Genomic DNA, 14,791 nt, shown 5'->3' with positions numbered 1-14,791 from the left:
TATAATTTTCTGAAAGTTCATTTCCGACTAGAGAATATTTAGCAACACACATATGGAAACATACAATAAATGAAGAGAAACCCCAAGCTAATTAATGGGGACTCAGAGATACTGCAGAAGTCCAGACACTAAGAAGTAGATACTATTTTGGATTTTGCAGGTTTGAGCACAGTGGTAAATTATACAAAAAGAATGGAGGGCACATAATTTAGATGCACATGTAATGCAATCAACTGAGCATGCTATGACTGACAAGCGGCATCAAGATATTATGCCTAATATGACAAACCCTGGATGAAGTCCGCCCAAGTTCCATTGCGCCAGCCAGTAGGAGTATATGGACACCGGTAATTATCACACCATGAACCCATGTGTCACAAATTGCACGTGTTGATTCCATCTTTGCAATCTCTCGTCAGGTTGTTAAACGTTTCAACCTTTGCCTTTGATCTGTAGAATACCTCAGTGTCCACAATCACCTTCATGTACGCATCGAACGGCACGTCCTTCCCATTATTGATTGCTGTCGTCTCGTTGTACCACTCGCTCGTATTCGACCAAAGCTCCTTATAATCATCAAGCAAATGCACATGGTAGTGTGACCTGAGCTTGTCGAAGTAGTTGTAGAATGGCTCATTGGTTGCGATGTAGAGGTTCCGCCACGGCTTGATAAGCTTGGTCACCTTATCTACGATCGCGTCGGGTGATGTGTCCGCGTCCAAGTTCGGATACATCTTCTTGTTCATTGCCTTCCACCCTCGGACCACATGCAAACCATCGTAGTCCCAATCCATCCTGCCTGCAATCTCAGTTACAATGTTCATCAGCCTCTTGGACTTCCAAATGGCATACCAAGGCCTCTGGATGACCTTGGCAGCTCGCCCCTCGCAGACCCTGTACCAGTAGTTCTCGGGCTCATGCCCATCAAACTGCCTCCAAATGATGTTGCTCTTGTCCCTCTTCAGCTGCATTGGGGTCACCTTGTATGTGGGCACCTTGCGCACCGAGATCCGGCCCGGGCCCTTCTTCTTGTCCCAGCGCCGCCAATCCTTCAAGAAATTCCCTTCCTCCACCAGAGACACCGACTCCTTGAGGTGCTCGAAATCAAAATAGTACCTAAAGTCCTTGCCATCCACATCCTTGCCGTCCTCTGTGTGAGCCCCGGACAAGCACATGTTCAAATCCATCACGAACGTCCGGTTCAGGAACTTGGCCTCGCCGAGCCCGCACAGGAAGCTCCAAATGAACTGGTTCATGCTCTTGCAGTGGTCACCGCCTCTCATGTAGTAGAGGTACTTGCCTCTCCTGAACTCTGCCTCCGACCCGACGAGGGGGATCGTGTCGTTGATCTCCGCATCCACCGGCGGCGCCGCGACGCGCGGTTTCTTGGGACCCTTGGGGCGGGGCGGGCGAGCCGCGTTCTTCCCGGACCTGAACTTGCCGACCTTGGTGATGTCGAGCGCGCATCCGTCGCCGGGGGTGAGCTCGAAGCGGCGGTAGTCCCTGTACCGGCGCCAGGACTTCTCGCGGCGGTTCCGGAAGCGCCAGGCCACGTCGCACTGGCCGGGCTTGGGGCCGCGCACGGGCGCCTCGTAGCTGAGGAAGACGATGGACCTGCGGAAGAAGGCCTTGGCGTTGAAGGCCTTGACGGCGGCGAGCACGCGCGGGTCGGTGCAGTTGAGCGGGGCGTCCGGGTCGCAGGTCCCCGCGGTGGCGTTGCCGCCCGCCGAGGTGAGGGCCTGGTCGGCGGCGTCGCGCTGGGCGGCGGCGGCGGCGCCGGGGGCAGCGGAGGGGGAGGGGAAGTCCTCGCCAGTGGGGAGGAGCGAGTCGTCGGGCTGGAGGAAGGAGGAGTTGGGGAGGACGCGGGCGAGGGAGGTGGTGATGGCGGCGGAGGACTGGAGCCAGGGGTCGGGCGGCTGGTAGGTGACGGCGACGACGGTGACGGCGAGCACGGCGAGCACGAAGAAGGAGAAGCACACGTTGCTGGCCGCCTTGATGAGCGACTGCGAGACGGGCACCTCGCCGACGGCGGAGGCGGAGGCGCGGGAGGGGTGGCGGGAGGAGGAGGGGGACGGGTCGCGGACAAGGGGGGCGTCCTCGTCGTGGTCCTCCTGGTCGGAGGAGGACATGGCGGGCGGGCGGGCTGGATCTGGGGGGGGAGCGGAGGCGAGATTTGGTTGGAGCGGGAGGGGGAGTGAGAGTGGGAGAGGTAGGAATGGGAATGGGGATGCGATGTTGCAGGTGGAGTTGGAGTGGGGGAGAGAAAGGGAGTGCGGTGGGGTGGCACTGTCGTGCTCGGCTGTCTTCCTTCCTTTGCGTTGCGTGGTGTGTGTCGGCGCCGGAGTAATTTTTTAGTTTTAGGAGGAAGAAAGATCGAGTTTTTAGGAGGGGGAGAAAGGAGATCGCACACGCACGCACGGCGCTGGTCAGTCGTCTTCCCTGCTCTTCTTGCCGAGAGGTGGGTATGGACGCGTCAGTCACTGTCACTGCTGAGTGGTGCGTACGATCGTCTCCGTCTTCCTTCTCTGTGACCTCGTCCTCACCGCCGACGAGTTCACCGGCAAGGAAGGAGAGAGGAGTGCACGTCGACGGTGTACAGAGTACGCCAAACGGGACAAGAAGTAAAAGGGTTGGGAACACGATGCATTCTAAAAAGATATAAAAAAACACTGTGCTTCCTTTGAAATGCAAAACCATGAATTTAATCAAACATTTCAAGTCCGTTCGGAGCGCTGTTTTTTCTTCCCTTTTTTTCTTTTTTTCTTGAAGCTGAAGCTAGGTGATACCTCTCTGGCGTTCGTGGTACGTTAGTCTTGTCCCCCAGCTCGTTATCTACTTCAATCCCGCTGAATAGTTGCCTCCGCCATTATCCTTTCCCATTTTGCTACTCTCAAGCTCTCCTTATGTTGTGTTTCATTTTCACCCCATTGTAGGCTTTCTGGTCTCATCCTACCATGAACATTTCTTGAGGCGGGTGTCATCGCCTTGTTCAAACATCCCCTTTTAAGTCCAAAGCCAAAAGTGTTACCTCGACCGGTCTCAGATCAGCCACCAAGTGTCTTTCTTGCCACTTAGATTATTTTTTTCCCGCTATATGTATTCTTGAGCTTGTAATAGTCGGGTACCCTCCTCCAATTCTACCCTTTCCCGCTTATTTTCGGCCCCTCTTTCTCCCCACCCCGCGCCGGCTTCCCTCCCACTGCTCCTCTGGATTGGATGGGTATCATGCATTCACTCCCTTTGATTAGAGAGCAAACATTTATGACCTGTTGAATCAAATGATTCCCAAAATACATTATAGATAAAAGAAAGTACTATGTAATTGAAGTGGGATTCTATAGGATTAGAAAACTACATGAATAATGACCAAAGAGTGTTTTGTCGGCACATGAAAAATAAAGAAATATTACCATAGTTTGAGTGGATGAAGAGTTTTCTCCAAAACAGAGTGGAAATGAATCATAAGGATTTTACAAAATTTCTAGTCACGCAAATCAAAATTATCACCATATTCTTCGCAAAAAAAAATTATCACCATATGAAGAAAAAATCGTATGAATCAAAGGGGCGTATTCAATTATTTTTTCACAAGTGGGGATCGCGAAAATACGGGGCTAGGCCACTAGCCAGTTCCCCAGTCTGAGCCGAATTCCGGCCCAAAACCACACGGGCCGGCTAAATAAAGCCCCTTCGTTTGGTCGAAACTGCAGGCCCCCATTCCGACCGAACGACACGGCTCCGGTGGCCAGGTAGCGGCGGCCGACGGGAGAGCAGAGGAGACGACGCGGCGGAGGAGAAGATGGGCGACCAGAGCCTGAGCCTGGGCATCCTCATCGACATCGTCGACGAGCAGTGGATGCGCGACACCCTCCCCGCCGACGGTACGCGCGCCCTCCCCTCCCTTTCCGCGCCGGGCGACCTAACCGAGTAGACCAAATCGATCCGCTCACCCATTGGTGTTGCAGATATCCCCGTGCCGCCGGCGATGGCCGTGAAGACCGAGGACACCGAGGACCCAGCGCCCGCAAGTACGCCCGCGCTCCGCCTCCCTCTCTATCGCCTTCTCCTGCGCAGTCCGTGGCCTGTGGTGATGAGTTTTGAATCAATCAATCCCGATCTGCATCCGGGATGCGAACCCCGCTTGCGCTTGGACAGTTGATTGATGGTGTTCTAGGTTAGGCAGTAGGCACAGCCACCGAGCTCCCAGATTGCGATGCTAGGTTTAATTTGTGCAACTAGACTCCTAGAACTGCCATTAGCCCATAGCTTCCCAAACAAATTGAAGGCATTAGGTCATGGGGTTGCATCATGCTGTGGCTGCTTGTTAGGGAAATGTGTCTGTTGTAGGGCATCTTACTGATGAAACTTCCATTACACCAGTGATACGCTACTGTTCCGCTCTTGCTGGTGTGCGCCCTTAGATTCCCAAATCCCAATAGCAGCATGATACTCCCTCTGTAACTTTTGAGTAAGACGTTTTTGAAGTCCATGACAGTGACAAAAAACGTCTTATATCTACTCCCTCCATTCAAAAACAAGTGACGTGGATTTCCTTGAAATTTGAACTAAAACCACATCACTTATTTTGGAACGGGGAAATATATAACAGAAGTGAGCTGCCTTTTTTCACTAGAGCCACATCATAAAAATGCTGTTAGTTCTAGCGCTCTATGCAATTGAGTGTGGAGTTAAGATTGAATTATTTATCACTTGTAACCATCTACTCTCACACCAGGATTTTCTGGGCTGCCTTATTGCACTCACATTGGCGTTTAACATGGATGTTTAAGTTTGTTGATTTATTTAGCAGTAAACTATTAACCACGATCAAACGCTTGGCCCAAGCCCGACTGGAGTTCATGGTTTCTGTTAGCAAATTTTCTTTATAACCTATTTCAATTGATCAAGTAATATTATTTCTAATGCAATTTCAAATTGTCTCCCCGTGATGAAATGTTGACTGTATGCTTGCATCTTTACTCTTTGACGAAACTTGGAGCGTAAAAACACCTTGAACTCAATTTTTGTAATATGAATGTCTGCTTGATTGCTAGGCATAAGTACCACTGTATTACATTTTTGAGCAATACAAATGGTTGAAGTCGAATGCCTTACACTATTATGGTATCTTTTAGAAATTTGAAATGTAAAATCTTTCCTATCTTTATGGTCAATACTCAACAGCTGGTATAATATTGCAATTCTTGATAGGAATTATTTCATACCAAACAGATCAGGAAAGCCAGCCAGCACAAGGGGACGTATGGAGGGATTTTGCCTTGGAGAATATCTAACTGCTTATGATCTAGTACAAGGTAAGAACATTGCTGGTTTAAGCGCAAGCTGACATGGTACAATGATTCATTAATGCAGCATACAAACACCCAAAAATGCTGTTAGGATAAATCTTGTGCTCGTCAATAGTGATCATTATTCACTATCATGTTTTTCATAAAATCATAAGCATTTTCCATACGAAGTCTATTAGTTTCCGTGCATAGCATCTTCTTGGCTAGATACTGAACTTTATGATGAACATATGCTGTCATGTGGTTTGTGTAGCAGAGCCCGTCGCTAATCTGTCCATGGTCTAACTTGGTATGAACTGCAGTGCTTCAAGGGATCAAGATTCTGCTGGAATTCTAGGAGCTGCACGGCGGACTCTGGCCTTTGTAGATATTTCTTAAATCCAGTGGATGAACTAGTGTAGTGTATCTGGTTGAACTGTACTGTGTCATGGCAATATGTAGATGCTCCAGATATTGGCAGCATGATGGTATTGAACATCGTCAGAAACTAGATTATGTAGCCAGTTCGTAATTCTGGAGGCGATCATTTGAGAAGTTTGGCTATGTACAAAGTTCCTGACATATAATATTTGTTTGCTGTTGTTTCTTAAACCGCTTTAGTGTCGTCACTCACCTCTGAAGGCCAGTTCAGCTTGGAATGTTTGAAACATTAAGGCATTCTTAAATTAAAGGGCTTGTGAGAGTGTGGGGGGCAAAATTACTTATATTGTATAGCTGTACAATACAATGACAAGGTCACAGTTTGATCATGCATTTCTTTAACTTGCAAATAAAATTTAATTTAACATTTCAAACTGTACACGCAAGGACCAGTAATTCAACAATTCTGCTATAACAACATCTGCTGCATTTTCAAAAAATATGGCGATCTCTTACTTCAATAACTAGACTCATTCATGTTTGTTATTGAACATAACGCTATGGACTGATATATCACATTCATTCAGCAATGCAGTAATTTTCGAATAACTCGTTTCTAAATGCATAAAAAAAGAACTCCCTGAAGTGTCTTCAGGGCATAATCTTTCAGTAGCTAACTAGACTCCATAACACATGCCACGGCGATGTAAAGAGGATTGCTTGATGACAACACATCCAAAACCTGCTAACCACAGCATCACATAATAATGTCTAAAATGAGACAGGTATAATATAACTTGGTGCCATTTCAGGCATCGGACCACTTGTAAAAATGTTGATGTATAGCAGATTGCTTCTAATCTTCTGATGAAACGGTTGCGGCCTAAGGGTTTACTAAAGTAGAAGGTTACATCCTACGCTGCGACAGATGAGGGCTACATCTCCATGCCATGTCAAAGACAAAATACAAGACAGCTACATTTGATATGCTAACATATACCCCGTATGGTACAACTGCTGGAGCTCCACTGATCACAGGTACAATGAGTTGGCAAACATGATACCCCGGCGCAAGCTCTCGCTCGCCAACCCAAACTTCTTCTCAAGGTTTACCTCCCCAACGGCTTCAGCAGCAGCTTTTAGCTGGTATAAACAGAGTCACACAGTCAGTTAGGTTCGAGAAGTAAAACAATGCACGTCTACTTCTGTTGACTATGTACAGACTTGGGAACAGGAAAATGAAGTGGTAGGCATGCAGAAAAAGGCATAGAAGAATGTGGATGCCAGTCACAATTACTATAGTCAACCTCTACGGAGGCAACATAGTCAACCTCCACAGAAGCAACATAGGTATGTGGCTACATTTCCTTGTACAGAGGCAACACAAGTCAACCACTACATCCAAATAAATATCAGCTACTTACCACGCCAAGCAAGCTATGAAATCAGGCAGTACGAGTACGACAATTGAAGTTGGTTTAGCTTTTTTTTTGGTGAGTAATTGAGTCATGGAATGATTTCGGCTAGACTTCAACTTGTACGTCATATTCGGCAATGTCACAGTATTAAACTTCCTCGACACGGATGCACATTGATCCGAAGGGGATATTCAAAGGCAGACAATTTTTGATTCACTTGCACATTGATCCAAACAGGACATTCAATGCCAGACATTCTGATTGTCCAAGTGATTTACTGCTTCCTTTCCTAAATAGAGTATGTGTCGTCTTACAAAGCATGCAGTCAAACTTGTATAGCTTTGACTGTTAAAATAATTATAAATATTGACATTGGTAGGGAAAATAATACTTTTAGATTTTTCATGAAAAATAACTTCACAAAATGAAAATTTCCATATTTTTTACAAGCATATACATGTATAAAGTAACAGTCAAAGATGTATGTTGGAGACCATATCAATGTCCCAAACGACATGCATCTGCGAATGGAGAGAGCAGGTACTGGTAGGGCGTAGCATACGCAACACATACCTGATTTAGAAATTCATCCAGCCTCCTAACTAGCCGTATGATGCTTCCTTCAAAAATGTCAGTCATTTCTATCACCTCTCCAAAGGTCGCGCCCTGTGTGAACATGATAATCAGGAATCGATATAGAGGTAAAGAAACTGCAACAGAATTAACCATGTAGAGTAACATTGCATCTGATGGGGTGATTAGGCATGATAATGATCAAATGTCACAACTGGAAATAAGATTTTATCAATGGCTGGAAATTTCCAAAAAGACAAAAAATGTATGACATCACAAACTGCACATGCATAGTCTGACCAACCTTTGACCAGCAGTATATGACATCCATCAGATAGGGTTTACAAGTTGATTCAACGTATTCCTCCACATTTACGTCCAATTTGCATTCTCGTTGTACCTAAAACAAGAATGAGAAATCAGAGATCCCACTACAAGTATAAGGACTAGTGAGATAGTAAATAGTGGTGATACAACAAGTATGTATGCACCTCAGCTATTTTTCTGGCAGCCTCCGAGAGTTGCATCATTGGCTTAGAAAGCTCATTTCTCAGGCGTATTTGCTCACTTGACTTCTCACACGGTACAAAGCAGCTAACAACAGAAGCAACTTGATGGTGATCAAGTTCATTAAATGTACCTAGTCACGTACAGCATATTAATGCAATCCTGAATATAAAGTACAAAAAAGAAACTGAACATGGTATCGTATTAAGCAAGTACCGTTGAACATAAGTTCAGTGATAAGCAGCTCATCCCCAGTGTCTATTAAACAGGCAGCACGTCCCTTTAGCTGGAGAACACCATCCGTGTCAATGTGACCAAGCATCTTCAGAACGCGAGACCGGTTCTTTAGTTCATCCCTAAATTTTTGCAGCTGAATGGAGGAGAAAAGTGTAAGAACACATTTAGCTCTGTACGAACGATCAAGTATACAAAGAACTAACCAACCTGTGAATCCCGCATCTTTGACTTTAGTTGTTGAATTTCATGGTTCAGTTCAGCCTTTCTTTGGTACCATGACAGTTGCTGCTCACTTTGATCAGACTAAGACACAAAAATAGCAAAAAATAAGTGGGTCACAGTACAAAAGGACTGGACATTTCTTAATTGAAAGGTGATGACAAGGCATACCTTATTAAGTGGATGAGAACATAATTTCTGCTCGAGGCCATCAAGTTTATGAACCAAGTCAACTAATTCAGTTTCTTCAATACCCATGTCCTATTAATTGTATCAGATTATATCAGAATATCAAAGAGATCACTTTACAATGCCAGATGATAAGAAAATATGCTCCCAGGAACTGGACCAGCTAAATACGACAGAAAAAAAAAATGACAACAGAAGGTAGAGCACAAGAAGACATCAACGGATATTGTTATTTGAGCTATTGCATCTGTGTTCTCTGCCTGTGTATCATGCATGGGTGAGTGGCATGCTAAGTGCCAAAAAAATGTCCATCTAAATCCTGATGAGATATTTTGCAGCGTTTCTTTTTTTGGAATTTCCGCTCTCTAGACAGAAATGTCACTTGCAGTGCAACATTAACAAGATTAAAAAGCGGCATCATGTAAAAAGAATTTTCACCGTAATTGGATGTAGCTTTGGAAGCCCTTGGGGGTAACGTTTTCCTAGTTCTTGAACTGCAAAGAGTATGTTTTGCCTCGCTTCAGGTGGTCGTAGATCAGTTGGAATGCTGATTCTAACGCTGCTTAGACCAGATAATAAAGGTAATGGTACAGGCACCTGCATAAACCTCAGCATTAGTCAAAAATAGTTTTGGGATAAATGACCATCATAACGCGAGTCCAGTGAACTGAAAAGATATGCCACCAATTAAAACCCTTGATCATGTGCTTCAACTCACCACATGCATTTCTCCCTTCTCCCCTTGGCGAGGTGGGCATGGCTTTGAACGTGGTCCATTGGCTCCATTCTCACTTGAACTTGAAGAACAATGAAGCAAGGTATCCACTATATAGTTATTGCGAGGTGCACTTAATGCAGGGGGGAGAGTACTAGATGCTGGAGGTTTCTTCACAACATTTACGACCACACCCCACCCCCAGTCTGTTGAGCCATCTCTGACTTTAACCTGCCATGAAGCAAATTGCTCTGAGTGCAAGGGAATTTGTGCAAATTTTATAAAACCAACATCATAGTCAAAACAAAGCTGCGGTTCAACAAATAAAATAAAATGGTGAACATAACTAGATACAGCATTCCTGCTGTAGTGCTGTCAAGTTCAAATATATCAAGCATTAATGAACATGTATATCTCATCCTCAAGAAAGAACAGAACCTATGAGAAATAGAGTTACGTACCAGCCTTCCAGGGACCAAATATAACAAAGCTCTCTCTGGTCTAATCATCTCAGACATGATTTTCTTTTCAAGTTCAGATATATCAAGCCCTAACTTGTGATACTCGGCAAGATCATTCTGTACAGAGAAGTGTTAAGACGTTAGTCAAGCAGAAGAACAGTTATGTATTACTACAATTAAAATAGCATACCTCTCCGGAAGAGTCCAGCAATGTAGCTTCATTTTCCAACTTTGTAATCTTCTGAATGACTTCCGGTAATGCCTGAAGAGCAAGGGAAGCTAATATTTGACATTGCCAAGGAAATGTCAGGAGAGGCATCTATAAGAGGTCCTGATACAAACCTTTTCATACTGAAACTGGTGGAATGAATTCCGGATCACATGTTCGGCAGTAAATTGGCCCTCCGCACGACTCAGTAAATTCAGAATAGTGTAGTAGCTCAGTCGAAAAGTACTGATGAGAGGCGCTGGTTTACCTAACACCATGTCCTTGATAACACTCATTTCCATCTGTAAATTTAACTCATATTAAGACCAAGCAAAAGTCTGACTAAAGGAAGCGCATGAGCACGCCACAAAAGCTCAGTGTATTTAAGTTGCATAAGAACCACGGCTTACAAAACAAATCTTGATATAGTGTCTTGATATGGAAGGCAATTCAAGCATGAATATAGGATGAAATAAGTGTCTTGAAGGACAGCTCCAATAGCGCAAAGTGAATGTTAACACAACCACTAAGAAGTCAGAACAAATTAAATTTGCATAACTACTGCAACTGCAAGCTAAGTGAATATCAATATGAGAATTAAATCCAAATATGAACATGGAACGCCATCTCTTGGGTGGACAACTTCAACAGCACAAAATGACACTCAACACAACTACTCAGAGGTGAGAGGTTGGAACAGGTCATATATCTTTCAAATGTAAAGTCTTAAAACACATCTTAACTCACTGCATACGAATAACGATGAAACTGTTATAGTTTAAAACTTTAAATATCAAAACTGATAAACATCTATTGCAATGAGAACCATGACTAGAAGTGAAATAGAAACCATTTGCATCAGACAAAAATAAAGCAGTTATCAGTTGTCACATTTCATTATGCTTAATCAACCCAAAAAGACAACTGCAGAATCTGGATAGGGATGCATTTGATCAAATCATTGTATTAAATGAAGAGTTCATTAGGCTTGTTCAGTCAACAAAGAGAAAACAAAGCTTCTTGCATGATCATAGTGCTTTATAAAATTTATTAAATAAAACAAAGATAGTTGCAACAGAAGACTGCACAGCCTTACCTTCTCATCAATCATTATAACACAAATACCACGTGCATCCATGCCACGTCGACCAGCTCGTCCACTCATCTACAAATGCATACAAAAATATAGTGAGAAGGGCTTGTACAAAATTCAATCAACCTAATAAATCTATCCATATGCCCGACTTCTCTTCATATACAAAATATTTACCTGTATATATTCTCCAGAAGCAATATAGCGGTTACTATCACCGTCCCATTTCTTGACAGATGTGAAGACAACTGTTTTTGCAGGCATGTTCAGGCCCATGGCAAACTGAGGAAATAACAATCATTATCAATCAAATGGTGCTCCTAAAGAGTGTAAGATGCATTCCAGAAAGTATAAGACAATAGTTCTCTGACTTTCCGTAGTTCAAAAACAAAGAATAGAAGTCCATTTGAGGAATGTAATTCCAAGTTATACTACATGTAAAGGGACAAAATAAGTATAAGGCCAAGCGGGTAATCAGGGTTAAAGGGCACACCGTCTCAGTAGCAAACAGAGCTTTCACAAGACCTTCTTGGAAGAGCAATTCCACCAGCTCTTTAATTAATGGAAGCAGTCCAGAATGGTGTACTGCAATACCTCGTTTAAGAAGAGGCAACATCAACTCTATAGCAGGTAACCCTCTATCTTCCTCACTTAAACAGAAAATAGCACTACGGAAAACCTGCTCGATGTTATCCTTTTCTTCCTGAGTATTGAAATCAAGTTTTGACATCGACATGGCATGGTGCTCACATTCTCTTCTACTAAAGCTGAAAATTATGACTGGTTGAAACTTGCGGTCCATAATCATCTGCAGAATTATAATTCAATCGAAATTAAGCGAGGATATGAGTGGAAAGAATTGAACTAGGTATAAAACATCAACAACTAAACAGTGAATACTGAAAAGTAAGACGTAATTGCGGCCTAGTTTCCTAACCCAGTGAGTGGTGAATTACAAAATATCCATGCAAGCTGAAGAAAGTGTAACCATCTATTGTTGATAAATTTAGAAAGCACAATAAGTCCAGAAATTATCTTGCATACAGTATGCAGTGACTGCCTACCTTGACAATTCTGTATATGTCAGATGTTCCAGAAGCATTTCCACCTTTTGCGATTCGGCCACTGGCTTTAGGCCCACCGCCCTTCCTCCCATCTGGTTGACTAGGTTGCTTTGCAAATGTGTCTTGCAGCTTTAGAAAATTATCCTCCCTGAACTGACCATTTTCATCCACTACAAGGTAGAGACCAGACCCACCTATTGGGAACACATAGTGCTGTAGCGGTGTTGGCCTGAAGTCTGTGTACACCACATGACAAGGCTGCTTGTGCAGATTGCATATCCACTCAGCGAACTCGGTTGCATTTGACATGGTAGCAGAAAGAAAGACCATCTTGATGGCAGGGGGCAGGAAAACTATACTCTCTTCCCACACAACGCCTCTCTCACGATCCTTCATGTAGTGGATCTCATCAAATATAACCCAACCAACTTCCTTGATCACCTCGGAGCCCCTATAAAGCATCGCCCTCAGGATTTCTGTTGTCATGACCAGGCAAGTAGCATTTGGCTGAAGCGTGACATCGCCAGTCATCAATCCAACATCAGAGAACTCCTGAGTAAGCTCCCTGTACTTCTGATTACTCAGAGCCTTCAACGGAGAGGTGTATATAACCCTCTGCTTGTCTCTGAACGACATTGCAATGGCGTACTCAGCGATGGCCGTCTTCCCCGCAGAGGTGTGAGCCGAGACCAAGACAGATTCGTTCCGCTCCAGGCACGCGATGGAGATGCTCTGGAAGGGGTCGAGCTGAAACGGGTATGTCTTGGCCATCTCCCCATTAAACGCAGGGTTTGAAAGGGTCCCATGTACGGCCTCATCCTTGGACATATCGTAGCCGTTGGGGACAGTGACCTCATGGATGCACGACCGGGCGAGGTTCGGACGCTTGGCAGTCAAGCCAGGCAGCGACTGCTGCTCGTCCAGAACGGCAGCGGAGGAATTGTCCTCCGAGCTCAGCTCGGGTGCTTTACGCTTGCTGGAATTCTCCACCTCTTCCATTTCTTCGATACAGCCTACCTTATCAGATCAGGAACATGAGTCAATTGCAGCAGGATAACATCAGAAACATTTAATTAACCCCCTAAGAGGAAAGAAAACATTGCTAGGAGCAGCGCTACACCAGAATTGCCACTTAAAATGTCAAGAATGGTGTGGATTTAGCCAGCTTGAAAGATTCCAATACCACGGTACCAGTAAGAACAAACTCTAAACCACAACAGTACCAAAAACAGATTATGTGTCCCAACAGTGAACAGTGGGCGCTTTCGTACGCGAACTGAGTGGAGTGTCTCAGAAAGTTCTCAATTTAATTCCCCCCAGCCATATACAGAAATTAGCACTTCACCGCATCAAACATTTATAATTAAAAATACACAGAAAATTGCCAGAACAAACGGACAGGGAACATAAAAGCGAAACGAATCAATTCCGGCAAGATACGCTAAGCAGGGGCAGGGGCGGATCTAGATGGCGCACCGGGAAAGCGCCCGCACACCCAGCATTTCTCGAGGTCAGGGGTTTAACTAAACATGGATGACACGAGCTCATACCTCAGAGACCAACGGCAAAAATTGCGGACGGGGCTGGGATGGCAGGGAGGCGACGAGCTTGAGCGGCAACGGCGATGGCGGCGGCGCCCGCGAGCGAGAGGCGGAGGGGTTGGCCGGTTGAGGGTTGGGGGTTGAGGCGTCGGCGGTGACGCTAAGCTACGGCGCGGCGGCAGCTCTAGGGTACAGGGGAAGAGGAGATTTTTAGAGCCGCATTGGGGCGGCTTGGAGCCTTTTTTTTCTCTTGGTGAAGAGACGTGGGCTTGGAACATGAGGCCAGGAGAGGAAGTCTAAGGGCCTGCTTTGATGGCGCAAAACTAATGCAAAAATACGGCCCGGGAATGTATCTATGCTCTGGGTTTCGAAATTAGGACACTCTTCTTGGAAAATTGTGTGTACAATGCAAAAACTATTTCATCTAAAAAGGTGTAAAAACTGTTTACTGCACCCTACTGTGCGCGGCTATGTGCCGCTTAGGGCAAGAGCGCTTATCTGGGCGCTTAAACAGAAAAAAATAAATACCAGAATTTTTTTAAAGCACCAAGCGTCATCTATCCCAACGCTGGGCGCTAACCATCGGCGCTAAACATTGGTAGAAAATAGCAATCCGTGTGTCATCCGATCGGCTAGGACCATTTTTCTAGCCCCCTCTCTTAGCGCCTAGCGTTGGAGATGCCCTTAGTGCGAGGCACCCCGCTACGCCTACAGGGTGTGGTGGTGGTCGACCTCAACTCTTTTGGGACTTTGTTAGTGTCTTTGTTGTTGTCATTGGTTTTCCTAGTTCACCGGAGTGCTTTATTACTGTCAGGGCTATATGTTGTTTGTACCGATTCCTGGTAGAAATCGCCTATGGGCGACGTCTAGTGGGCCGGCCCAGTAGTACGGATAGTT

At 45.0% G+C, this 14,791-nt stretch overlaps 3 protein-coding genes across 5 annotated transcripts; 1 reads left to right on the top strand and 2 right to left on the bottom strand.

Moving 5' to 3' along the window:
* Window positions 1-2,435, bottom strand: LOC109773539 (uncharacterized). The gene has a single exon (XM_020332230.4). The coding sequence runs from the start codon at window positions 2,127-2,129 to the stop codon at window positions 375-377; it is 1,755 nt and encodes a 584-aa protein (XP_020187819.1). The 5' UTR covers window positions 2,130-2,435; the 3' UTR covers window positions 1-374.
* Window positions 2,436-3,682: 1,247 nt separating this feature from the next.
* Window positions 3,683-5,900, top strand: LOC109773538 (anaphase-promoting complex subunit 13). 2 transcript variants are annotated; one of them, XM_020332227.3, is made up of 4 exons: window positions 3,683-3,881; window positions 3,966-4,028; window positions 5,212-5,315; window positions 5,612-5,900. In XM_020332227.3, the coding sequence occupies exons 1-3, from the start codon at window positions 3,800-3,802 to the stop codon at window positions 5,292-5,294; spliced, it is 228 nt and encodes a 75-aa protein (XP_020187816.1). In that variant the 5' UTR covers window positions 3,683-3,799; the 3' UTR covers window positions 5,295-5,315; window positions 5,612-5,900. The 2 variants fall into 2 exon arrangements, with proteins under 2 accessions (XP_020187816.1, XP_020187817.1); XM_020332228.3 differs by having other exon boundaries at window positions 3,690-3,881; window positions 5,233-5,315.
* Window positions 5,901-6,457: 557 nt separating this feature from the next.
* On the bottom strand, window positions 6,458-14,147 carry LOC109773536 (DExH-box ATP-dependent RNA helicase DExH10). 2 transcript variants are annotated; one of them, XM_020332225.4, is made up of 17 exons: window positions 13,904-14,147; window positions 12,354-13,366; window positions 11,783-12,097; window positions 11,467-11,571; window positions 11,293-11,361; window positions 10,331-10,498; window positions 10,179-10,250; window positions 9,989-10,105; window positions 9,531-9,758; window positions 9,251-9,409; window positions 8,795-8,884; window positions 8,612-8,707; window positions 8,384-8,537; window positions 8,152-8,300; window positions 7,965-8,060; window positions 7,661-7,753; window positions 6,458-6,812 (listed from the first exon to the last, which is right to left on the bottom strand). In XM_020332225.4, exons 2-17 carry the CDS (start codon window positions 13,350-13,352, stop codon window positions 6,702-6,704), a joined length of 3,021 nt encoding a protein of 1,006 aa, XP_020187814.1. In that variant the 5' UTR covers window positions 13,353-13,366; window positions 13,904-14,147; the 3' UTR covers window positions 6,458-6,701. The 2 variants fall into 2 exon arrangements, with proteins under 2 accessions (XP_020187814.1, XP_020187815.1); XM_020332226.4 differs by having other exon boundaries at window positions 12,354-13,370; window positions 13,904-14,127.
* Between the last annotated feature and the right edge of the window lie 644 nt (window positions 14,148-14,791).

This window comes from Aegilops tauschii, chromosome 2 (assembly GCF_002575655.3).
Source record: "Aegilops tauschii subsp. strangulata cultivar AL8/78 chromosome 2, Aet v6.0, whole genome shotgun sequence".
Taxonomy (NCBI): Eukaryota; Viridiplantae; Streptophyta; class Magnoliopsida; order Poales; family Poaceae; genus Aegilops; species Aegilops tauschii.
Note: the sequence above shows the minus strand (reverse complement) of the source record. Positions and strands in the feature narration are given on the sequence as shown.

Bases quoted from the DNA above. Each gene is read 5' to 3' on its own strand.
- LOC109773539 (XM_020332230.4), bottom strand. From the start codon at position 2,129: ATGTCCTCCTCCGACCAGGAGGACCACGACGAGGACGCCCCCCTTGTC.
- LOC109773536 (XM_020332225.4), bottom strand. From the start codon at position 13,352: ATGGAAGAGGTGGAGAATTCCAGCAAGCGTAAAGCACCCGAGCTGAGC. The intron at 8,061-8,151 runs GTGCATACATAC...TTCTTGTTTTAG, and splicing joins CTGCCAGAAAAATAGCTGAG to GTACAACGAGAATGCAAATT. The intron at 7,754-7,964 runs GTTGGTCAGACT...ATGTTCACACAG, and splicing joins TCATATACTGCTGGTCAAAG to GGCGCGACCTTTGGAGAGGT.
- LOC109773538 (XM_020332227.3), top strand. From the start codon at position 3,800: ATGGGCGACCAGAGCCTGAGCCTGGGCATCCTCATCGACATCGTCGAC. The intron at 3,882-3,965 runs GTACGCGCGCCC...TTGGTGTTGCAG, and splicing joins CGACACCCTCCCCGCCGACG to ATATCCCCGTGCCGCCGGCG. The intron at 4,029-5,211 runs GTACGCCCGCGC...AATTCTTGATAG, and splicing joins CGAGGACCCAGCGCCCGCAA to GAATTATTTCATACCAAACA.